This window comes from Lepidochelys kempii, chromosome 11 (assembly GCF_965140285.1).
Source record: "Lepidochelys kempii isolate rLepKem1 chromosome 11, rLepKem1.hap1, whole genome shotgun sequence".
NCBI classification, from domain to species: Eukaryota; Metazoa; Chordata; order Testudines; family Cheloniidae; genus Lepidochelys; species Lepidochelys kempii.
Window position 1 is genome coordinate 18,400,400 of NC_136390.1, and position 26,203 is coordinate 18,426,602.

The 26,203-nt window shown below is 41.6% G+C and overlaps 1 protein-coding gene across 1 annotated transcript in view; it reads left to right on the forward strand.

Annotated features, from left to right (window-relative positions):
* ACMSD (aminocarboxymuconate semialdehyde decarboxylase) overlaps window positions 1-16,713 on the forward strand; it is a 59,189-nt gene extending 42,476 nt beyond the window's left edge. Inside the window, exons 9-10 of the mRNA XM_073305304.2 lie at window positions 15,375-15,473; window positions 16,168-16,713. Of these exons, the coding sequence (XP_073161405.1) occupies window positions 15,375-15,473; window positions 16,168-16,230 (162 nt within the window). The 3' untranslated portion in view covers window positions 16,231-16,713. The remainder of the gene's footprint in view (window positions 1-15,374; window positions 15,474-16,167) is intronic.
* Window positions 16,714-26,203: the final 9,490 nt, after the last annotated feature.

The window sequence follows — 26,203 nt, forward strand, 5'->3', positions numbered from 1 at the left end:
GGTGGTTGGTTTGGGGATGGTACAGCCATGCCAGAGGAGCTGCCAGCACGGGGCAATGGCTCCTGGGAGCAGCAGCCCCATGTTCTGCTCCTTTTGCCACTGCAGTTCCCAGGAGAGTCCTGCAGTTCAGCAGATACCAATTTCTATCTGCGGATATCCACATCCACGGGTATAAATTTGTATTCATGCAGGGCTCTACACTTCATTCTTGAAATATGTCTTTCCGGTATAGCATACCGGCAATAAATGTCTTAATGGTATGGTGTACCTGACTGTACCGGCTTACTTGCACCACTGGTTAGGATCCAGTAGTTATTTTTCAACTGAGATTGGCCTTTCTCAAGACATACTTAAGGAAGAAAACTCGACCATTTCTTAACAAGTCCTCATTGTATAAAATTAATCCTAATATTTGACATATATAAAGTATTATTAATTTGCACTTACGAAATGCCTTCCATCTGAAGATCTCAAAGTAGTTTACAAAAGTTAAGCCTCTGAACATCCCTGAGAAGTACACCATGTTTATATCTGAAACCATTTTTAAAAGACAGGTTTCAGAGTAGCAGCTGTGTTAGTCTGTATCCGCAAAAAGAAAAGGAGGACTTGTGGCAACTTAGAGACTAACAAATTTATTTGAGCATAAGCTTTCGTGAGCTCTTTTTGTAATGTAGGTGAATCCAAAGGGATCAGAAGTGCAGGTGGATGGATAGAATTGGTGCACAAAATATATTAACAAGGTACAAAATACCACATCTGACTAAACAGCAGGTGAAATCCTGGTCCCATTGAAGTTAAGTTAATGGGAGTTTTGTCATTTACTTCAATGGGACCAGGATTTCAGCCAGTGAATATAAGCTCAGAACCTCAGCTGGTCTAAATCAGCATATCTCCATGAAGCCAATAGAATTATGCTGGTCTACATCAGTTGAGCGTTCTGCCTCATAGAGTTCTAGAAATAATGGGCCCAATACTTCAAATTTTTGTCATTCTTGTTCCCATGGATTGCGAACAATTCAATTCAGTGAGAACACTCACCTGAGTTAGGCTGCTTGCTTTGTTCATAAGCCATCACAAGAATCCCAAACCCAAAGAAATAAACAAAATCCCCAAGTGTTTTCATAAAAATACTTTTATTTGAGAAAAGCAAATCGTATTTCTGCTTGGGAAGCAATAGGCTGGAAAATCACTAAAGGGAATTCAGGTGGAAATCCTGAATGGCATATTAAACAGAACAGAATGCTAAATATTTTAACTGTTATGGTAGAAAGGAAAGGAAAGGAAATACTATAGTAGCTGCCTATTTAAATAAGAGTATGGGACAAAAAACCCAACCCTGAACTGAAATGTCCCAAATACTAGTGGGACTGAACAGTCCCTTCCACACAGGTAAATCTGCAGAAGATGGCCAAATGATGGAATCTCTCAGTTTTCTCCCCAGTTACTCTATGGGGTGCAGAGTTTGCCTTTCTCTGGAAGCAGGCAAGAGGATAGCATCCAAACTCCATGAAACCTTGGATCTATATGGGGATCAGCAGGACCTTAGAGCCATCCATACAGAAGGCCTGTGTCACTGGGCTGTGGATCTCTGGAACCCGCACAAGGCTTCTGCATCTGGCAGGGGACTCCCCACCATGGAGGGAAACTGTAAATACAGGTTTCAGAGTAACAGCCGTGTTAGCTGTTTGAGCAAATAAATTGGTTAGTCTCTAAGGTGCCACAAGTACTCCTTTTCTTTTTGTAAATACAGTCTAATCCTTCTCCTTCCTTGTCCCAGCCACTGCTTGCTCCCTCCCCACACGTTTCACTGGACCCTCACAGTGCCCTCCACAGGGAAGTGGGGGTTGCTTCCACAAGGGCCCCTTCCACATACAGATCTCAGAGGCACACCGTGGCCAATGTTTTTCTACCCACCATGTAATACTAAAAAGCTAGTTAATTACCCACTTTCACCACTAGATGTCTGTGCAGACCTCTCTAATTAATAGATTGTATGGCTGGCACAGGGATCTTTTTACTAGACAGAGAAAAAGAGCAACAACATGTAAGAAGCAATTGATTACAGTTAATTATGCATTCTGGGCACAGTCCACAACCCATTGAAGTGAATGGGTTTTTGGATCAGGGCCTCAGTCAGGATACCCACCACTTGTGAGTCCTTTACTCCTGCATGCAGCTCCCCCACAGTGTCTGTGCAGTGTAGACAGTCTTACCATACAAAGATGCCCACAAGACTTAGCAACACGATAGCACAATTAATCACCCAAAATAATATAAGGAGAGTTCTATGCACAAAGCTGTACATAATAAGGCTACTGTTCCACTGAGCAAAGACAGAGTGAAGACCAAGTAGCTTGTGAAAGTCACCAGAATTTAGAGATAGATATGCAGTGGGAGATGTATGAAAAGTCCACAATGACAACTGAAACCATGCAACCTAGGTTTATTACAAACAAACAAATCCTCATGAGGCTGTTTGTCAAAAGCATTGTTAAAAGAACAGTGCAATAGAGGATCAGCCACCTCCAACGGCTTTACTGGATATAACTTTGAGCAGAATTTCCCCAACTCTGTCCTTGTTTATAGGCATGTTATGGCATTCGCAGCAGAACTGCGAGTCCTACGGCATGTTTGGCACACAGATATTCCCCATCAGGCTCAGTGCATGTAGGTTGTGAGCTCTCTGGAACTGCGACTGTCTTTTTTGTTACTTATCTGTAAAGTGCCTAGCACTGGGGCTCTGATCCTAGATTGGAGCTCTCAGATGCTACCATACAAATCATAATAATATAACATGTACATTCTATCCAGGCTTTTCTACTGTACTTTGTGATACTTTTTGGATCCAGGTTTCAGAGTAGCAGCCGTGTTAGTCTGTATTCACAAAAAGAAAAGGAGTACTTGTGGCACCTTAGAGACTAACAAATTTATTTGAGCATAAGCTTTCGTGAACAGCTGGTCAAGTCTTTCTCCTCGGTATTTTCAGCTCTATTGGGACAAACTCACCTGATCTATCAACACATAGCTACAGGAACAGAGCAACAAGTCCAGGAGACCCCTCGGCTGCGTCCTTGGATAATATGGGAAACAGTTTGGAAGGAGTTACAAGCAATGCTAGATCTCTGGGTAGGAGAATAATCTCACCGTGAGTGGAGGGGTCCTATATTGCTGGTACCGAAACCAGAGGACACAACATGCTTATCATTATATCCAAATTCAATGCATACCCAATGTCCACGGTAGATGAACTGTTGGAATGCCTAGAAGCAGCCAGATATATCACTACCCTGGATTTTACAAAATAGTACTGGCAGATCCCTTTGATGCCTGAGTCCTGGGAAAAGCTTTACTAGTTTTGCACCATGCCCTTTGGCTTCCATGGGGCTGCAGCTATGTTCCAATGATTGATGGACTGAGTGCTGTGGCCACACAGGGAGTAAGCAATGGCCTATCTTTATGACAGTTCTTGATAGCTAGAACTGGAACAACTGCACACAATACGTCACTCCTTGCTGGAGATGTAGGACTCACAGCAAACCCAGCGACATGCAAGGCATAAGAACAGCCATACTGGGTCACACCAATAGTCCATCTAGCCCAGTATCCTGTCTTCCGACAGTGGCCAATACCAGGTGCTTCAGAGGGAATGAACAGGACAGATAATCATCAAGTGGGGGGCGGGGGGGAACCACCTTAGAGTCAGCTTCTGCTTTTGGTGAATAAATGGCAGCCTCAGTGCTGCTTTATGTTGTATAAGTTTGTAATGGGCCTCGTAAGAGCAATTACACCCACCCCATTTAGCCCTGGCATGCCTCCCACACTTGAGAGGACCAGGAGCAGGTGATAAAGAGTCAGCCACACCAGCTTTACACTACTTGGGAATTCCCCTACACAAGGGACTCCTCAGCCAGAGCAGCACAAATGGCATGAAGGGGAAGCAAGGAGTGCTCATGGGTTTTTTCAGAAAACTTTTGATAAAATGTCATGAAACATTGTGGAATCCAAGCTTTGCTTGAACTAGTTAAACACATAACAAATTGAGATAATTTCTATCAGGCATAGGAGGTAGTAAGTGAATATATAATAAACTAGACAGGCAGGCTTCTGAAGGAGATACTAAAGGCCAAATGCTGCCACTCTTACTCATGTTGAATCACTTCTTTCTCCATGAGTAATTTCACTGATTCCAGTGTGATTACTTACAGAGTAAGGGGGCTGAAATCTGGACCTAAATAAATGGCAGCTTGACTTCCCATTGCAGTATTGCCAAACCCAAGCATTGTAAAAATTGTCAGACCCCCAAAATCACAAAATTGTCTTAAAAATCATGAGGGTTTTTTTAAATAACAAATGTTGGGTTCTTTTTCAATGTCTTCTGGTCTGTGCACTTTTAAGGTCATGTTTTAAAACTTTTCTCTGCATTCATATGGTGTTGGGAATTTACTTTTTTTTTTTAAATGAAAGCTGAGATTCTCACATAATCACTTGTCTCCAGAAGCTGGGACATTTAAAACCCCCCCACCATATACTGCAAGACTCGCAATGAAATCATGAGTAAAGCTAAGATTTTGTCATTGATATTTTTAGTAAAAGTCACAGCCAGGTTACAGGCAATAATGAAAAATTAACGGAAGCCTGTGACCTGTCGCTGACTTTCACTAAAAATATCCATGATAAAATGGGAAGGGACTGTGGCAGCTGCTAGTGGCTGGGAGCTCTCTGGCCCTCACCACCCATGGGGGCTCAGAGCTCCAGGGTCCCTCTGCCCCCACCCATGGTGGAGGGGAGCTGCAGAGCCCCTTGCCCCCTCCCCAGGGATGGGGATCTGCAGAAATCCCCCGCCACTGCAGCAGTATGGAACTGCGGGAGTCCCCCTGCCCATCCTTCGGCAGAGAGGAGTTGTGCGGGTCCCCTTGGCCCCCATGGTGGAGGAGATCTGTGCGGGTTCCCCTGCTGCCATCGCTGTGGGGAGCTGCCCCCTGCCCTGCCATGGTGGCCAGGAAGCTGCGGGGGTATCCATGCCCCACCGCAGCAGTGGGGAGAAGCGGGTGTCCCCCTGCTGCTGCCATGGGAAACTGCCAGGGTCCCCCTGCCATCACTGCAGTGGGGAGCTGCCTGGCTCCCCCTGTGCTCCCCGTGGCGGCCAGGGGTTGCTGGGGTCCCCTGCCATCGCCACAGTGGGGAGCTGCCAGGGTCCCCCTGCTCTCCCCGTTGCAGCCAGGGACTATGGGGGTCCACCTCCCCAACCACAGTGGCCAGGAAGCTGCAGGGATCTCCCGGTCCCCCGCAGTGGCTGGGAGCTGTGGGGGTACCTGCTGTCTTAGGCGGTGGGGGTAAGCTCCCTGCCGCTACAGGAGGCAGCAGGACTCTGCAGCTCCCAGCTGCAGGGGCTGAAGTCACAGAGGTCTTTGGAAGTCACAGATTCTGTGAATTCTGCAACCTCTGTGACAAAATCGTAGCCTTAATCATGAGCACTAGCAACACAGTAAATGTAAAATTAATGCATGGTGTTCAAAACAAAAAGAGAAATGACGTGATAAGGGGCTTGGTATGACACTGTAGGTTTTGCAGATGAAGGTTAGTAGTAGGACAAAGAAATCTCCAGTGCATAGCCAGAAACTAGGCTGAGAAGGCATCAGGTGTGTGCACAGATATGCATAGACATAACTTAATGTATTTGGGGGACAGCCATCACCTGGAGTCAGAGTGTATTATGCTGACTAGGAGCCCTTAAATATTAAAAACCCAGAAACCGCTTTGAGTCATGTATCTTTAACTCCATCCCTCCAAAATTCCCTGTGCACGTTCTCAGTTAGTCAGAACCCACAGCATAGGTCAGTTAACTCTAGTGGAGGACTCCAGAGGTACATCTGTTAGGTGGAAGGGGAGCAGGCAGCAATGCAAGTTGCAGCAGCCTCCCATCCACCAGACAGCATACAGTAGGCCAAGGCAGAACAAGAAGCTGGGCAGTGCTGGCCAGGGGCATCACCAGGCTGGCCACAGAATAAAATAGTTCAGTGCATCCCCACATGACCTTGTCCTGGTAGGCTACTACAGGGCCCTCAGAAGAATGCAAAGCTGCCTCCTCCCAGCCAAAGCCTCCCAGGTGCAGCACCTCTGCTGTCTCCCTTGGGGTGAGTCCTGATAGGAAGGGGCACAAGGCTGGTGCCAGGAGGTATAATTGTGCACCAGCAAGAGTAAACCTGTATCTTTCTCTTTCCTCAATATATATTTGTACTATTGAAGCCCTGTTTGAAGCTCACTTGTTTCATATATTGACAATCTCTTTCATAGAATCATAGACTTTAAGGTCAGAAGGGACCATTATGATCATCTAGTCTGACCTCCTGCACAATGCAGGCCACAGAATCTCACCCACCCACTCCTGTAACAAACCTCTAACCTATGTCTGAGCTATTGAAGTCCTCAAATCGTGGTTTAAAGAATTCGAGGTGCAGAGAATCCTCCAGCAAGTGACCTGTGCCCCACGCTGCAGAGGAAGGCGAAAACCCCCCAGGGCCTCTGCCAATCTGCCCTGGAGGAAAATTCCTCCCCAACCCCAAATATGGCGATCAGCTAAACCCTGAGCATGTGGGCAAGACTCACCAGCCAGACACCCAGGAAAGAATTTTCTGTAGTAACTCAGATCCCACCCCATATAACATCCCATCACAGGTCATTGGACATATCTACCGCTAATAGTTGAAGATCAATTAATTGCCAAAATTAGGCTATCCCATCGTATCATCCCTTTCATAAACTTATCAAGCTTAGTCTTGAAGCCAGATATGTCTTTTGCCCCCACTGCTTCGCTTGGAAGGCTGTTCCAGAACTTCACTCCTCTGATGGTTAGAAACCTTCATCTAATTTCAAGTTTAAACTTCCTGATGGCCAATTTATATCCATTTGTTCTTGTGTCCACATTGGTACTGAGTTTAAATAATTCTTCTCCCTCCATGGTATTTATCCCTCTGATATATTTATAGAGCGCAATCATATCTCCTCTCAGTCTTCTTTTGGTTAAGCTAAACAAGCCAAGCTCTTTGAGTCTCCTTTCATAAGACAGGTTTTCCATTCCTCAGATCATCCTAGTAGTCCTCCTCTGTATCTGTTCCAGTTTGAATTCATCTTTCTTAAACATGGGAGACCAGAATTGCACACAATATTACAGATGAGGTCTCACCAGTGCCTTGTATAATGGTACTAACACCTCCTTATCTCTACTGGAAATACTTCGCCTGATGCATCCCAAGATTGCATTAGCTTTTTTCACTGCCATATCACATTGGCGGCTCCTAGTCATCCTGTGATCAACCAATACTCCGAGGTCCTTCTCTTCCTCTGTTACTTCCAAGTGATGCGTCCCCAGTTTATAACTAAAATTCTTGTTATTAATCCCTAAATGCATGACCTTGCACTTTTCACTATTAAATTTCATCCTATTACTATTACTCCAGTTTACAAGGTCATCCAGACCTTCCTGTATGATATCCCGGTCCTTCTCTGTATTGGCAATACCTCCCAGCTTTCTGTCATCCACAAACTTTATTAGCACACTCCCTCTTTTTGTGCCAAGGTCAGTAATAAAAAGATTAAATAAGATTGGTCCCAAAATCGATCCCTGAGGAACTCCACTAGTAACCTCCTTCCAGCCTGACAGTTCACCTTTCAGTGTGACCCATTGTAGTCTCCCCTTTAACCAGTTCCTTAACCACCTTTCAATTTATATATTGATCCCCATCTTTTCCAATTTAGCTAATCATTCCCCATATGGAACCGTATCAAATGCCTTGCTGAAATTAAGGTAAATTAGATCCACTGCATTTCCTTTGTCTAAAAAATATGTTACCTTCTCAAAGAAGGAGATTGGGTTGATTTGACACGATCTTCCTTTTGTAAAACCATGTTGTATTTTGTCCCAATTACCATTGACCTCAATGTCCTTAACTACTTTCTCCTTCAAAATTTTTTCTAAGACCTTGCATACTACAGCTGTCAAACTAACAGGCCTGTAGTTACCCGGATCACTTTTTTTTTCCTTTCTTAAAAATAGGAACTATGTTAGCAATTCTCCAGTCATATGGTACAACCCCTGAGTTTACAGATTCATTAAAAATTTTTGCTAATGGGCTTGCAATTTCATGTGCCAGTTCTTTTAATATTCTTGGATGAAGATTATCTGGGCTCCCCGATTTAGTCCCATTAAGCTGTTCAAGTTTGGCTTCTACCTTGGATGTGGTAATATCTACCTCCATGTCCTCCTTCCCATTTGTTGTCCTACCATTATCCCTAAGCTCCTCATTAAAGACTGAGGCAAAGGATTTGTTTAGATATTGGGCCATGTCTAGATTATCCTTAACCTCCACTCCATCCTCAGTGTTTAGTGGTCCCACTTCTTCTTTCTTTATTTTCTTCTTATTTATATGGCTATAGAACCTTTTACTATTGGTTTTAATTCCCTTTGCAAGGTCCATGGCACTCTACATGGCTTTTGGCCTTTCTGACTTTTTCTCTACATGTTCTGACCTCAATAAGGTAGCTTTCCTTGCTAATCCCTCCCATCTTCCACTCCTTGTAGGCTTTCTGCTTTTTCCTAATCACCTCTTTAAGATGCTTGCTCATCCAGCTTGGTCTACAATTCCTGCCTATGAATTATTTCCCCTTTCTTCAGATGCAGGCTTCTGATAGTTTCTGCAGCTTTGACTTGAAGTAATTCCAGGCCTCCTCCGCCTTTAGATCCACAAGTTCTTCAGTCCAATCCACTTCCCTAACTAATTTCCTTAATTTTTTTAAGTTAGCTCTTTTGAAATCAAAAACCCTAGTCACAGATCTATTTTTGTTTATCCTTCCATTTAGTTTGAACTGAATTAGCTCATGATCGCACGAACCAAAGTTGTCCCCTACAACCATTTCTTCTATGAGGTCCTCACTACTCACCAAAACCAAATCTAAAATGGCATCCCCTCTTGTTGGTTCAGCAACTGCTTGGTGAAGGAATCCATCAGCTATCACATCCAGGAAAATCTGAGCCCTATTATTATTACTAGCACTTGTCCTCCAGTCTGTATCTGGGAAGTTAGTCTCCCATGATCACACAATTCCCATTAATATTTACTTCATTAAAAACATCAAAGAGGTCTTTATCCATATCGGATCCCGGCGGTCTATAGCACACCCTAAACACTATCCCAGGGGAGGCTCTAGTAGCTTTCTTCCCCAATGTGATTTTTGCCCGGACACTCTGTCTTATCCATTCCATCACGTCTTGTTTCTTTACAGTCTACCTCATCGTTGATATACAATGCTACTCCACCACCTTTGCCTTTATTTCTGTCTTTCCTAAACAGCACCTACCCTTCAATACCTGTAGGCCAGTCATGACGACTATTCCCCCATGTTTCTGTTCTCCCTAGAATATCTGGTTTCACTTCCTGCACCAGTAGCTCTAGTTCCTCCATTTTGTTACCTAGGCTCCTCGCACTGGTGTACAAACATCTTAATTTTTGCTGTTTAGCCTTGCTCACATTCTTTACCCGATTAGGCACGGTCATTCTTCCGCCAGTATCACCTATTAGACTGGTATGTACACTACTCTTCCTCCTTATGTCCATTCTCCTAACCACAGCTGTATCCTTTCTTACTTCGTTTTCTTCCCTCTCAATGTTAAAATCTGGCATGGAGATTACCTGGACATCTCCCAACCATCTCCCCCAGATTCCTAATTTAAAGCTCTCTTGATCAGTTGTGCCAGCCTCCAACCTAGAAGTCTATTTCCCTCCATACTCAGATGAAGGCCATCCTCTGTCCATGAATGCTTTCCAGTGGCCATACATCCCAAAGCCCTCCTTATAGCACCAGTGCCTGAGCCATCTGTTGAGCATCATAATCTTTTCACACCTTTGTTGCCCTTCTCTAGGAACAGGCAGAATCCCACTGGTGATCACCTGAGCCTCAATTTCCTTAAGTGTCTTCCCCAGCCTGGCACAGTCTCCGTTGATACGTTCCAGCGAGAATCTAGCTGTATCATTTGTTCCCACACGAAGGACAATCGGTGGATTCTTCACCACTCCCATTAGGATCCTCTTCAGCCTCATGTCCACATCCCATATCTTAGCACCTGGCAGACACCCTTCTGTTCTCTTGATCAGCTCTTGTTACAGACCTGTCTGTTCTTGTCAGTAAGGAGTCCCCAGTCATGTAGACCTGCCTTTTCCTGGTGACGGTGCGATTCTCCAGTCTATCCCCTGTTCCCTCTGGCTGCAAGTCCTCTCAATTTCTATTGTCCCTTGCAATTCCCTGTAACCCATCCCATGTCCTTCTGGGGCTCATATTTGGTGTTATCTCCATTGACTCTTGCCCTCTTCTTATAGGACTAGCTGCTCTTCTCTTCTTCCTTGCCCTCTCACCTTCAGTGACCACCTGCTGTGCCCCTTCTTCATTTTCCAACTTCGCAAACCTGTTCCTGAGCTCTATTTCTCCTTCACTAGCCCGTCTTCTCCTCTGCCTGGTTCTCTTAGTCATATACTTCCACTGTCCACTTTTCTCACCCAGCAGTATCCCCTCAGAGTTGTTCAGTCCTGCTTCCATCTGCAAGTCTGAGCTTTTCCCTTCAGCCTCCTCATGTCTTTGCTCCATCAACCACTCGAATCCCCTTCTAAACTCAACTAGAGTTTCCACCTGCATCTCCAATCCTCGGATCTTTTCTTCCATCAGCTCTATCAGGCGGCACTTCATGCAGACGAAACTCTTTTCGGGTACCCCATCCAGGATCATGTACATGTCACATCCAGTCATCTTCATTGTGTCTTCCACTGCTTGGGTCACTACCACTGCTGCCTCTGTATCTGTCATTGCCTTCTCACCTAAGTCAAATATCTTTTCCTCCAACAGAACTCCCACTCAAACTTCCCTGTTTACAGTTCTGTTTGCTGGCTCCTTTCTCACATAAAGTCACTAACTGAAAAAGAAGAGCCTGATGCTCTTTCAGATTCTGGTACTTTAAGTTTCAGGCCTTCTATCACTGTGAAACAAATTATGTTACAGTTACAGTTCTTTTGAGTAAAAATGTCCACGTAGGTTAATCACCAGCAGTTAGGGCTGTCAATTAGCCACAGTTAACTCAAGCGATTAACTCAAAATAAATTAACTGAATTAAAAAAATTAATCATGGTTAATTGCGGTTTTAGTTGCACTGTTAAACAATAATAGAATACTTATTATAAATAATAGAATGTTTATTATAAATATTTTTGGAAGTTTTCTACATTTTCAAATATATTGATTTCAATTACAATACAGAATACAAAGTGTACAGTGCTCACTTTATATTACAAATATTTTCACTGTAAAAAATATAAACAAAAGAAATAGTATTTTTCAATTCACCTCATAAAGTACTATAGTGCGATCTCTATCGTGAAAGTGCAACTTACAAATGTAGATTTTTTTTGTTCCATAACTGCACTCAAAACCAAAACAATGTAAAACTTTAGAGCCTACAAATCTACTCAGTCTTATTTCTTCTTCAGCCAATTGCTAAGACAAACAAGGTTGTTTACATTTACGGGAGATAATGCTGCCCGGTGAGAACAGGTGTTCACATGGCACTTTTATAGTTGGCATTGCCAGATATGCTAAACATTCATACGCCCCTTCATGTTTGTTTTGGCCACCATTCCAGAGGACATGCTTCCAAACTGATGACGCTTGTTAAAAAAATAACGTGTTAATTAAATTTGTGACTGAACTCCTTGGAGGAGAATTGTATGTCTCCTGCTCTGTGGTTTTACCCGCATTCTGTCATATATTTCATATTATAGCAGTCTCAGATGATGACCTAGTTGTTCAATTTAAGAACAGTTTTGCTGCAGATCTGACAAAACACAAAGAAGGTATCAATGTGAGATTTCTAAAGATAGCTGCAACACTCGACCTAACGTTTAAGAATCTGAAGTGCCTTCCAAAATCAGAGGAACAAGGTGTGGAACATGCTGTCAGAAGTCTGAAAAGAGCAACACTCCAATGCAGAAATTACTGAACCCAAACCACCAAAAATGAAAATCAACCTTCTGTTGGTGGCATCTGACTCAGATGATGAAAATGAACATGCATCAGTCCGCACTGCTTTGGATCGTTATCAATCAGAACTTGTAATCAGCATGGAAGTATGTCCTCTGGAATAATGCCCAAAGCATGAAGGGGCATACAAATGTTTAGCATATCTGGCACATAAATGCCTTGCAACTTCCACTACAACAGTGCAATGTGAATGCCTGTTCTCACTTTCAGGTGACATTGTAAATAAGAAGCGAGCAACATTATCTCCTGTAAATGTAAACAAACTTGTTTGCCTTAGCAATTGGCTGAAATAGAAGAAGGGCTGAATTGACTTGTAGGCTCTAAAGTTTTATATTGTTTTGTTTTTTAGTTCAGTTATGTATCAAAAAAAAATTCCACATTTGTAAGTTGCACTTTCACGATAGAGATCGCACTACAGTACTTGTATGAGGTGAGTTGAAAAATGCTATTTCTTTTGTTTTATCTTTTTTACAGTGCAAATATTTGTAATCAAATATAATAAAAGATAAGCACTGTACACTCTGTATTCTGTGTTGTAACGGAAATCAATATATTTGAAAATATAGAAAACATCCAAAAATATTTAAATAAATGGTATTCTATTATTGTTTAACAGTGCAATTAAAACTGTGATTAATTGCAATTTTTTTTAATCTCACAATTAATCACGATTAATTTTTTTAATTGTTTGACAGCCCTACCTGATATCTATGTCTTATTTAAAGCAGAGCTGCAATATTAAGTGGATCTATTCATATGTCAAACTACAAATCCTCAGTGGGAAAAAGGATTTACGCCATACTGTTAGATAATTAATAAATAACATCTTCAAAGTGCTTTATAAACATTAACTAATGAATCCTCACTATACTTCTGGGAGGGTGGTGGCTGTGAATAGGCATTACAGTCACCATTTTATAGACGGTGATAAAACCGAAGCACAGAGAAGCTGATTTGTCCAAAACCATTCAGCAAATCAGTGGCAGAGCTACAGTATTCTCAGAGGTCCTTATTTATCTGCAGTTCATCAGATCAGTTCATTGGTAGTACAGTGATCAGCTGTAAAATACTTTAAATCAGAGGAAACTAACAACAAAAACTAAATTGGGATAGTTTACATCAAAGATTCTAGTGAAAGAGGAACAAAAACCAGCATGTCAGACTTTCTTCTGTTCTGGCTCACATAAGGAACCTTAAATAAAAATGTAAGAATCTCCCTAGATTGGCTGATCTTATCTGACATGCTAAATTGAATTTCATTCTCCTTTCCAAATAAATCCATCTACTAATATTCTAGAGTATCTTATGTTGCACACAGAAGAAACGATGTTTCTCTCCCAGGTGTGTATTCTGGAGCAGAAAATGTCCCAATATCAGTAAAACATACTGTAAACCAAGTAGCATCCTGAGGTGTTTAAATACACAGACCCTAATACGTTTCTCATGTAAACTGTTCTCAGAAATTGTATTAGCAGAAAAAAATGGTATATATTCTCCTATTCTAATCTAACCCCAAGATTTTTGTAGCAAAGCAGATGTACACATACAAAATACAACCAATTTGCAGATTCTACACTTTCATATATCTTCTTGTATAGACCCCAGGGTGACACCTACTGGAGACAGAAAAAATAAGCAGCATTTGGCAAATAAGCAAAAGAAATCCTGTCCTAAAACACCTGAGAACATGCTTCATAACTTTATTTAAGTACTGCCAACCCCAAGCATTCAAAAGTTGTGGTTGTTGGATTTAGTATGCAGATGCTGGGTGGTGCTGATGGCCTGTGATATACAGGAGGTCAGACTAGATGATCTCGTGGTCCTTTCTGGCTCTAAACTCTGATTCTAAAAATATATGCAGTGTTGTTTTAACTGTGTTGACCCCAGGACAGAGAGACAAGGTCAGTGTGGTAATATCTTTTATTGGTCCAACTTCTGTTGGTGAGAGAGACAAGCTTTTGAGCCTACCTAGAGCTCTTCTTCAGGTCTGGGAACCTAATTCAGAGTGTCACTGCTAAACCAATCTTATTACAATAATCTGTAACCCACTAACAACACACACACACACCCAGCTGCTTCCCTCCCACCTCCTTTTCTCCCTATGACTGGAGGGGTGTTAATCAGCCACTTCACATTGGTCCCCTGATATGTGTTAACTGCTTATGCTAAAAATATCTGTTACACCTTGTATTGAACCGTGACACTCTAAGGCTATGTCTACACTAGCACTTTTGTTGGTAACTTTATTGTCAGTCAAGGTGTGAAAAAAACCACCCCCTGATGAACAAAAGTACAGGTACGGTATGGACAGCGCTATGTCGGTGGGAGACACTCTCCTGCCAACATAGCTACCACCGCTTGTTAGGGGTGGTTTAATTATGCCGGCGGGAGAGTCAGGAAGGCAGTAAGTTTTCACTTGGTAGATAGAGTTTGTGTGGACAACATATAGAACAAACTGGGGAAACCATCTGATCAAAAAGGTGTTTTAAACAGCCTAGTTAAAATTCTCTCCCCATCTCAATTGCACAGCTTTTAGTCTCTGGTCTCTTACAATGTCCTAATTCCATTAGTTTTCCAATTACCACAGAATCCTTCAAGGTACACAAGATATGGATTTCTAATGGGAAAATCAAGCAGAAATAAAACTAAGCTTTTTTTATGCTATCCTTTCAAATGTTCTGTACATACCATAAAGGAAATAAACCCATCTTTTCCCCTTTACAGGCAACTTAACTGTGGGACCACATGACCAAGAACCGGTCATGACCCCATTATGAATCAGTGTATCGCAGTCAACCCAGGTCAGAACCCAAAGAAGATTAGCATTGGATACTTTGTTTTATACATTTCAAGGCAATATCAGATTACTTCAGTTAACCAAACTAGGAAGGGTTTCATTGTTCAACACATTCCTGCAAAGGGATATATGTTCTTTCCATATGCCAAGGATTTACATGTTGAACTTTCCATGTATCAAGATGAAAATACACCCAAGCATAGCTAGCCCTTAAAATCATTGTTCTTGGGTTCAGTCAATCTCCCCCCTTCTATACAAAAATCAGTTCTTTCAAAATTGTTTGTACAAAATAAAGGAAACCTTGGGAAGTGTTCTTTTCAGGGTTTGGGGTTTTTTTTAGAGAACAAAACTTAGAATCTTAAGATGACTGAAACATAGATACTACAGAAAATCGGTGCGGCATATACTCATCATTGTATACTGTTTTTAAGAACCCCACAGAGGATATGCAGCTTTTTTATTTCATTATGAAATGCCCAACTTGTTTCTCTGTTTGCAGGACAAAGTTCTTTTGGGAACAGATTACCCTTTTCCACTGGGGGAACTAGAACCTGGAAAACTGATTGATTCTATGGAAGAGTTTGATAATGGACTAAAGGTACAATTCTTTACATTTTTTATTTCAGTTTTTAAGCTTCCATTTTTAGGGCCTGATCTAAGGTGCTAAGAAGTCAATGAGAGTTTTCCATTGACTTCAGAGGGCATGGGATCAGCCTCTTAGTCTTTAAGAACCAGTTCCCCACAGCACTGAAAGCACATGCACATGCTTGACTTCGATAATACTTAAGTATGTGCTTAAGTGCTTTGTTGAATAGGAATAGACTGCTGAATTAGGGCCTAAATGGCTTAGGAAAGCTGTGAGCTATGCAGCAAGCTTCTACAATACACTCCATAGTGAATCAGGAAATGAAGAGTGAACAATATGGCAGTGTGGAATTGTGCAGCCAAGGAGACAAGGGTGGGGACCCCAGAGCCAATATGAAGACACAGAGCCTTGTGGATCTCTTGGAATCTGTTCAGCTCTGTAGGAATCTACCAGGTCCCGAGAGTGGAAGCAGATCTCATTTTGTGGGACAGTTAGGGAAAACTCTCTGCCCCACCCCCATAGACTGATATGGGGGAATCCTCGTAAGATCATTTCATGGCTCCCGCATCCCAGGCCTCCTCCAGCAGGTAATTCCACAGAAAGAGATGTCCTGAGACATTATTAATAAAAACCTGTTTCCAGACCTTAGGTGTTAACATACACAACAGTTGTAAGTTTCTCTATAAAAATGTACATTCTTTTACAGGATAAACTCAAAGCTGGCAATGCTCTGGCATTTTTGGGTCTTGACAGAAAACAATTTGAATAACCTTAACAGAGACCAAATTTCAGCGATAATACTGTATCCTTTTATATATTTGTGTACGTGTATACACATGTGTATTGCTACCAAATCAATGTCAAATAAAATCTACATATAAATGATAGTATTTACTGGTATCCTCAAAGTAAAAGTAAGGGCACTAGAAATCCACATGTGGGAATTTCTGTGTCCTAAGGATTTAGGTTGTACCTGCAGATTTTTGGGATCCCTGCTTTTCTACAGAGATTTCATTTCTTTCAATTGTGATGATGATAATCTTCTGAATACAAATCAATGCAGAGTTATCAGTACCAGGTTTCTTGAAAAAACAAATAGCTCAATGAGAGTTGTGAATTTCCCCCATTTATTTCAGCTGTTAACTATTAACCCTAATGATCACAATGTAAATATTAATACATAAATAATTGACAGTGTGATTCAATGTTCCATTCACTTAAAAGGGTATTCTTCATGAATAAAGCTGCATGTTTTAAATGTGAAAATATATTAATAGTTGTTTCTAATTTTTTATTTTATGTTTTTATTCTCAGTCTAGAACACCTTCCCCAGCTGACAAAATTATTTTCTTTATCTAGAATGTCCCAGTTTTCTTGGATGGTGAAGGGTAGGTTGAAACCTGGGCTTTCAGTATTGTTGGGTGACTGCCTGGACAATCTCTTCCTAAAAGTATTTTTAAGTCGTCGGAAAGATAATGCTTTGCCCTTATTCTTTCCCCTTTCATTTGCTCAGGTTTCAGTACACTGCTACTTGCGATGTCATAATCTCACTAGTTCTCTAGTCTTCCAGAGAATCTTCCAGGAAAAGCAAGACAGACAAGACCTGAATTCCTAATGTAGCTGAACACCTCCACCCTACTTTACAGACTGAACCTGAAAGATGATATCTATGAGAATTGCTGGTGTTCAGCATCAGCCTGTGGTGAACTGCAAATGAAAAAAACTGAGCTTGCACCTGTTTTTGCTTCTTTGTAGTATATGAAAAAGCCTGAAAGGCTTAGAAGTCTTTTTTAAGGGTAAGGGGGGTTTTTTTTCCATTTTTTGCTTACTTTACACATTAGGATTCAGGTCTTATCTATATTATTTCTCTGAGAAGACTCTATGGAAGAGTACAGAAATTCAATGGGAGCTAAGGGTACTCAGCACCTCTTAGTAGACACTCAGCACCTCACAGCACCAGGCCCTTAGATAGATACATTCCAGGGTCTAAATTAATATCCTACGAAGGAATTTAGATGCCTAAAATCCCAGTTTTAGGTGACACAGTGATCCACAAAATCTCCACTTAGTTATTGCCTAACCCTATAGGTGCCTAAACTCAGTAGGTGCCTACGTTTTTGCAATAGAAGTTCCCTAGACACCTAGGTTTTTGCCTCTGGGCATGTGCACTGCTGCCTCATTCCAGGCACCTGGACAGCTATCTCCCACCTAAACCCCAGGTCAATCCACAAAGCATGGGAGGGTAAACATTCCTCTCCCAATCTTGGTGTAGGATCCAATCTGGAAAGCATGCTCAAAGGCTGCGTAACTTCACACAAAAACATCAGGGTAGGGGAAGAGAAGGAAGACAGGGACTTACTTTAGAACCTTTAGTCCAGTGGTTATGGTACTCATTCAAAATATGGAAGACCTCCTGTTTCAAGTTTGTCCTCTGCTTGATGAGAAGGGATTTGAACAAGGCTACTCGACCTCTCAGGTAAATTCCCTAGCTACTGGCATATAGAATGCTTCTCATTTTCTCAGACCCAATTAATATGTAATTAAAGTGGAACAACTTTAACAAGAGCAATGGAAAAAGACCCACGTGAGAATATCTAGTAGTCCAATGGCTAGGTCACTTACCCGAGAGGTAAGAAACCCCCATTCCGATCCCTTCTTCTCATCAGGCAGAGGGAAGACTTGAAGCAGGGGTCTCCTACATCCCATGTGGGTACTCTGCCACTGGGCTAAAGGTATAAGGGAGGCAGTTGCTGCTGCTTCATGAAGTTAGTCAACACATAACTACACCTTGCAAGAAACAACTTAGGCACCTAAGCCACCTGGCTCCAGAAGAGGGGTGTCTGGCTGTGGATTGTTAGAGATAAGGGCCTCCATGCATTCCAGACTTAGGCACCAAACTCTGTGAGAGGAGCAGGGTTAAGGACTCACCTCTCTCATTGGCATCTGCTATTGACTAGCTTAGGTGGGTTCTTGCTTAGCATGCTGGCTTTTGTGGATCCTGCTCTTAAGCACCTCTCTTACCATTCAACTTATGGGGAACCAGGGCACCTAACTCAAGCTTTGTGGATCACATTGTTGTTCCAGTAATTTTTCTAGGCACCTAAAAGGCAGCACTGCAACGCCTACATCCCTTTGTGGATCTGGGCCTAGATGTTTATGCATGAGGAAAAGGAAGCTACATAAAGTGGCTTCAGTTAAACTTAATTGCACTCAGTCCAGCAAGCCCTTCAATGGAAGTTCAGTGAGTAGAAGGCACAGAAGACATTGTCTTTCCTGTCAAACTCTCCTGTAAAGTCTGTAAGTATCTAAAGGATAAATTCTTCAGTTATTTAAATGTTAGATGATTTCTCCACCAACTTGTTTTAATTGAACTTCAAAGTGGAGAAAGGATGGCTTAATTCTCATAGCAGTCCCTTCCTCCCACCCTCCCCATAACCTTTTTAGCTTTGCTTCTTACAGATGTTTAAATAGACAAGGTGGGTGAGGTGATACATTCTTCCGTTGGTGAGAGAGACAAGCTTTCGAGCCACACAGAGATCTTCTTCAGGTCTGGGAAAGGAAGTTCCAGCTTCATAGCAAAATGCAAGGTGGAACAGATTGTTTAGCCTAAGTGGTTAGCACATATTGTAAAGGACCATTCAAATGCTTAAATGGATTTAAAAAATAAATACATCTTAACTGCTGAAATATTTTTAAAATCAGATTCATTCTCTTAAGCAAACCTTGATTTGCTATGTAATTAAAATACAATGCTTATGTCTTTGGGGACTACAGCTCTATATTAGTTAAGCATTATTATGATTTATTATTATTGAATACAGCTCTACTTTTTCTTAGTGCCTTCATTTCAGATTTTGCAGTCAAGGGCATATTCCCCTATTCATCTCCTATTTGTATTAATTTATATTTTACGGTGATATTGGTGTGCATGGCTCTTTAAGATAAATGAAAAGACCCCTTTCCCAAGGGGTTTACAATCTGAATTATACCATATACCTACAATTACATATTCATGGAAGAATATACCAAACTCTCTACCAGTGATTTTCAAAAGAATGAATGTAGGTGGGTTAGCCAGGTCACAACTGAAGTCATACAATTATTGTAAAATACAGTGGCTGTCACTGCACATATTGATTCAGATTCTTAAAGGCAGGAGTTTCCAAAGACTCCAGTTTGAAAAGTTTTGCCCACAAGTATGAAAGCATTGATGAGGTTCTAATTACAAACGCATATCACTGTAGTTAAAAATAGCGTCTGGAGCAGCTGAATCTTAAAGGTGATCAACAACTAGGCCCAGGGCCAGTTAGAGACAGAAAGATTACGTCATCCAGTTCATCTCTGTCATTGGAGGATTCTTGCCTATTCTACACTTACAGGTGTTCTGTCAAGTAAGTACTGGAGTATTTAATTGAACTAACCAGAACACAGTTCCAGGACTAAATATGAGACCAAAACACATCAGAATTCCATTGAGATGTAGTAGCATGAAGAGACTCCTCCAACTCTCATTCTGACCAATGATGGTCTGCACTATATAAGAACTAGATATTATCATCGGTAACATATCTCCATGACATAGCCTGCCTCTTTTCCCCTCCCTCTCTACAGCTAGAATCTCTACCTCCCCCAGTCTCTCATGGCAGGCATCATAAGGTGCCTCAGTCAGTTTGAGCACAGCACACATTGAGACCTGTTCTCCTTCCTAGTCCTGCTGCCCCTTTGCATAAATCTCTTCCTCTTCAGGTCTTGCTGTTCATGCTCTAAGGAACAGAAAAGAGGTACCACTAGTGGGTAGATCACTGGGACAAAAACAGAAAAAAAGTATCATCAGCAGGGTTGGAACTTTTAGATCCACTGCATAGACCACTGCCTCTTGAACTACTGGAAGAATTGGGCTGCTTGTGGTACTGTGATGAGTACAGCTATCTGCCAAGCAGCTGACCTGGGTTTGATTCCCAGCCAATTCAGTAATGAGTTTTAGGCAAGGGGGATGATCCAGTGGTTAGGGAACTAGCCTGGGATTCAGACAATGTGGGTGCCATTCCCTTCACTGACACAGACTTCCTGTATCTCAGTTCCCATTTGGAAAATAGCACTAAGAGAGGAACTGATAGAAATAGTAGGTTGTCATCTTCAGTGTAGACCAACAGAGGCAAAGCAGACATTTTCCAGTTGGTTTCACAGCAGTAGTATAACCTTGATAGTATTAATCACCATATATTTTTGACAGGTTCCCATGCCCCATTTAGGGCTTATGTCCCACCCTACGTCTCCATTTCCTTTCGTGTATAGGTCTCATGCCATCAGCTATTTTGAAAGGGGTTTTTTTATTTTATCTTTTTGTTTGGCCGAGGGAAATGTTGCATGCTTGTGCTTTGGTATGTTTGGCTGGATATTGTGAGAGCTTAAAGGAAAGGAGTTTTTTTTTAAAAAAGCAAGATTTTTGGTTAGGTTTAGCGATCGGCCATTTTGAAAGAAAAAAATTACGATTATTTTTGGACAGAGGAAATGTGTGCTTGTTTTTTGAAAAGTTTAGAGAAAAAGCATGAAAGACTAGAGGCTGGTTATGAAAGATTTACAAAAAGAAAGATTTTGGTTAGGTTTAGAGGAAAAAGGGAAATAAAGGTTATTAAATAGCAGACAGCAGCAATAGTTTTAAAGATTATGATAAAAAGATCCTTTTTTATCATTAAAAAAGACAAGAGAAAAACAAGTTATTTTGAAATAAAAGAGGAAAATACAAAGGTAGGCTAATAATATAGCATTTAAAATGAGTTATTTTGAAATATTAAATAAAAAGTAAAAATATAAAGATAGGTTATTACGTTAAAAGAGAGCACATGATAGAATAAAGGGAATTTTAACATTTATTAAGCCTGTGTTTAGTGCACAGGCTTGTGTAAACGTGGAGTTTGATGTAAAGATGAGTAAGCCCATGGTAAAAAGATGATTTTTGTTGGAATTAAAAAATAATAATAGAGTAAAAAAGAATTTAAAAAACAGAAAAACTTAAAGAATAGAGGAACATTCTGTGTCTAGTGACACAGGCTAGTGTAAGAGTGGAGTTTGTTGTAAAGATCAGTAAGCGCATGGTAAAAAGATATTTGTTAAAATTAATAAAAACTTCAGAGAAAGAGGAGATTATAAAGGTAAAAAAGAATTAAGTTGAAAGAAAGCAGATGACAGAAAAAAGGGAATTTTAAATTTTTTATAAGCTTGTTGTAAAGATCAGTAAGCACATGGTAAAAAGATTCTTTTTTGTTAGAATTTAAAAGGAATTTAAAGAATAACAGGAGTTATTTTAAAATAAATTAAATATTAAAAGAAGAACTATAAAGGTAGGTTGAGAGAGGAGCATTTTAAAAAGCTTTAAAATATTGAACAAGAGGAAAATATAAAGGTAGGTTAGAAAAGAGCATTTTAAAAGTTATGAAATATTAAATAAAAAAGAAAAAGATAAAGATAAATTATTAGGTTAAAAGCAGATGGCAGAATAAAGGGAATTTTAACATTTTTTACAAAGTGGGGCTTGGTCAGTAAGCACATGGTAAAAAGATCCTTTTTTTAAGTGAGTACGTTACATGGTTGAGTGACTGAGAGAAAGATCCTTTTTTCTGTTAGCGAGAGAGGTAAGTATAGAGGAGGAGAGGGAGGGAGAGAGAGAGAGGGAAAAAAGCAATAACCTTACCCTTGTGTCTTCCCTGCGGAGAGAGCTCCCAAGGCTCACAGCCCCTCAAGCTAGTTACCTCCGCCTCTGGGTCAGACCAATCAGAAGCTGTTCTGCCTCAAAAACATTTTCCTAAACCAATCCTATTGTCCCAAGATTTTTAGACAAGAGCCATCTCCCTCCTCTCCCCTTGCTACCACCCCCCCTTTAACTGCCTTATTCTTATCTAAAAAAACAAACAGACCCCCCCAAGCATTTTTCCCACCATATAGCACTTTTACATAGGTGCTTTAATAAAACTATAAGCCCTTAGTAACAAACATTTTTTTTTAAGGTTTCAGAGTAACAGCCGTGTTAGTCTGTATTCGCAAAAAGAAAAGGAGTACTTGTGGCACCTTAGAGACTAACCAATTTATTTGAGCATAAGCTTTCATGAGCTACAGCTCACTTCATCGGATGCATACTGTGGAAAGTATAGAAGATCTTTTTATACACACAAAGCATGAAAAAATGGGTGTTTACCACTACAAAAGGTTTTCTCTCCCCCCACCCCACTCTCCTGCTGGTAATAGCTTATCTAAAGTGATCACTCTCCTTACAATGTGTATGATAATCAAGGTGGGCCATTTCCAGCACAAATCCAGGGTTTAACAAGAATGTCTGAGGAGGGGGAGGGGGTAGGAAAAAACAAGGGGAAATAGGTTATCTTGCATAATGACTTAGCCACTCCCAGTCTCTATTCAAGCCTAAATTAATTGTATCCAATTTGCAAATGAATTCCAATTCAACAGTCTCTCGCTGGAGTCTGGTTTTGAAGTTTTTTTGTTGTAATATCGCAACTTTCATGTCTGTAATCACGTGACCAGAGAGACTCCAGCGAGAGACTGTTGAATTGGAATTCATTTGCAAATTGGATACAATTAATTTAGGCTTGAATAGAGACTGGGAGTGGCTAAGTCATTATGCAAGATAACCTATTTCCCCTTGTTTTTTCCTACCCCCTCCCCCTCCTCAGACATTCTTGTTAAACCCTGGATTTGTGCTGGAAATGGAAATTGTGGTACAGCTGCCAGGGATAGTAAGGGTAAAAAAAAACAAACAAACAAACAAACCCACACACGCTCGTTGATAGAAACAAGAACTCTGAAAAAAACCCAGAAAGTCGTTTATGACAAAGAGCCCTCTAGGTGGATTTTAAAACCTTGCCATACAGGAATTGATTATGAAGAGCCACATTCACTTTGTTCACCCCTTTTCCTGTTTGCTTTATGGTCCTTTGAATTCTGGAAAATCATTTTATATAAAGCAATTGTTAGAAAACCGCAATAAGCTGTTATTGTGCATGCCTGAAAATCTTGTGGGGTATTATAGCTGTTGGCAACCATTGTATGAAGAGTTGTTGCAAAAGTTTCCATGTATTACGTTTTTGGAAGGTTTAGCTGATACTTTTAATGATGAAGTTATTTCCTAGTAATAAAATGAATATGGTTATTATAGACAATCTAATGGAGTCTCCTTCTGAAAGTGGTAAAATTGAGAAATCCTTTACAAAATACATGCACCACAGGAACCTAAGTATTATGTACATTGTGCAAAACATGTTTTGTCAGGGGGAAAAAAAAGCCTAACGATTAATTTAAATAAGTATATGGTTCTTTTAAAAAAAAAAAAAAAAAAAAACCACATAAACTGCAAATAACCACTTTGGCCCAGCAAATGTACCCTGGTAAAACACAATTATTTTTGGAGGCTTTTGAGGATGCTACCAAAAATCTCTATGGGTACCTGCTGGTGGATTTAAATGCTTCAGTGCCTGAAGTCTTCAGGTTAAGAATGGGCCTTTTCCCCCTGACTGACCCTGTGTATACACCTTAAAAAAAACACACCATAAAAATTAGTTATTTTTATCAAACCCTCATTTTTAAAAAGAGCATCCCCCTGACAATCATGTCTAGCCGCGTGCAGAGAAACCTGGCTCTTTTAAAGATTCCTCAAAGCCAAACTGCAGCAAAGGAAAGCTATTCTCTGCTTGGCTTCTGACAACCTTGTAGCGACCACCTCAGAAATAGCGCTCAACATGTGAAAAGGAAACATTCCTCTGAAACCCCGACAAATAAGCGTACTAAAAAGAAAATGGGGGATTATTAAAAAGCTGAGTGATAAAAGGGTATCCCTCAAAAGAAAAAAGCTAATTGTAAAACAGGCCGGGGGCTTTATCGGTCCTTTGTTGAGCTTTGCACTCCCTCTGCCGTCAGCCCTTTTAATTAACGGATAATGGAACATGCTGAAAAATTGTACCTCGTTCCTAGCTATCAGAATAAATAAAACGCGCCTCTAGTGGTGAAAAAAAAGTATCAGAACCATCATCAAAAACCGCATACACTTCCATGTTAACCACAGAGAGCAGCGCCGTTGCAAACTGAGTCTCCGCTCTCATGTTTCCAGTTTTAAACAAAAAATGATGATTGGCGCACTCCTTGTCTGGGGTCAGATCAAAGGCGTACAGTGTGTAACCCTGGGCAAATTCACAATGATCCATCAAGAGTGATCGGTCTTTTACATATTTCCCAGTCGCCTGCACGAGCTGCATGTACTCCCTCACGCAGTTTCCATTCAGCAGCAGTTTTTCTTGAAAAAAATAAATCGCTGTGTAGAGGCCCCAAAATATCCAGCTTCCTGCTGCCAGCCATTAGTCTGGTCCGGCACACAAATCCCTCGTTACCTGCACCATCCAAAATGGTGCTTTCATGGGCCCCTGCTGTGTCTTTATAAAACCCTCCTGTTGAAACTGCGTAGCAAGGGCGTCATGGCTGTCATTCAGAATCAGCTCTATCAAGGCTCTGTAAGGGTAACAATTGTTGCTCTGACTGATAAGATGGTCGCCTCGAGTGACATCCAACTGGTTAAAAAGGTGGCGATGGGATTGTTTGTTATGGCAACCCAGGCGTCGTCATCAATATCTGAGCAATCTTCTTTTACCATCTTGCAGCACACGTACAGCAGCATGTTGTTAAGGTGTAAGTAATGATTCCCGAGTCCTGAAATAAAAAATTCTAGAGGGGCATTCACTGTTAAAGCGGCCAAAGGAGGAACTGCGACATAAAAGCTATTCTCTATGCTAGTTTGTGTGGGAGCTATTTGAAATAAATCGCGTTCTGATTTGGCACATTCTTCAGAGCCACAATGAATGAAAACCATTTTAAAATATATCCTTTTCCTGAGGGCAACACTCTGCTTCCTTTTCTTAGAGTGCCTTTTGGGTTTATGGTGGAGGCATCTTCTGGCAGCTTTTTTTTTTTTTTTTTTAAAGGGCCTAGGAGGCCCCTCCCACACCCAAACTCCCGCCCACACCCCTCACCCTCTCCTGTACCCCTACACTCTGCCCCAGCCTGGAGCCCCCTCCTGCACCCAGACTCCGTCCCAGAAAGAAACTAATATAACACCTGTTCTAAGGTAAGAAGTAGGCTATTTTGAATTCACTTAACTATATTCTACATGTTTTAAGACTGAAACGTAACCAAAGAAAAGCTTTATGTTAATTAAAAGGCAAGTTTAGTACTGCGTTAACAGCCTCGATGCCATAATGGTGAGCCTTTGTTTTAAATTAGGAAAAAGATTTGTACACAGGGGCTCCACAAAATCTAATCACCCCCGGCCCACAGGAGAGTTAACCGGGCCCTGCCCCCAGAGGGGGCTCCGGGGAAGGGAGCGGCTCCAGACCAAGCCCGGGAAGGAGGCAGGAGGACGGCTGGGGCTGAGCCTGAAGGGCAGCGGGGGAGGGGCGGCCGCTGGGCGAGCCCCAGGGTTGGGGTGAGGGAGGCCTGCTCCGGCCGAAGAGCGGGCCGCGGCGCGCGCACACACCCCGTCCGTCCCCTGAATGACGCGAAGCCGCTGCCCGCCGCAAGTCGGTGAGCGAGTCAAACGGTGACGCACGCCCCGCTACCCAACCAGCGCGCGCGCCAGCGGCCGCACAAGGGAGGAGAGGCACGGTGCTACCTCATTTCCGCTCGAGGCGGGACTTTTCTCAGGCTGCGGGGGAAGGGGCCGGCGTTGAGGCGCGGGGTGAGTGGCT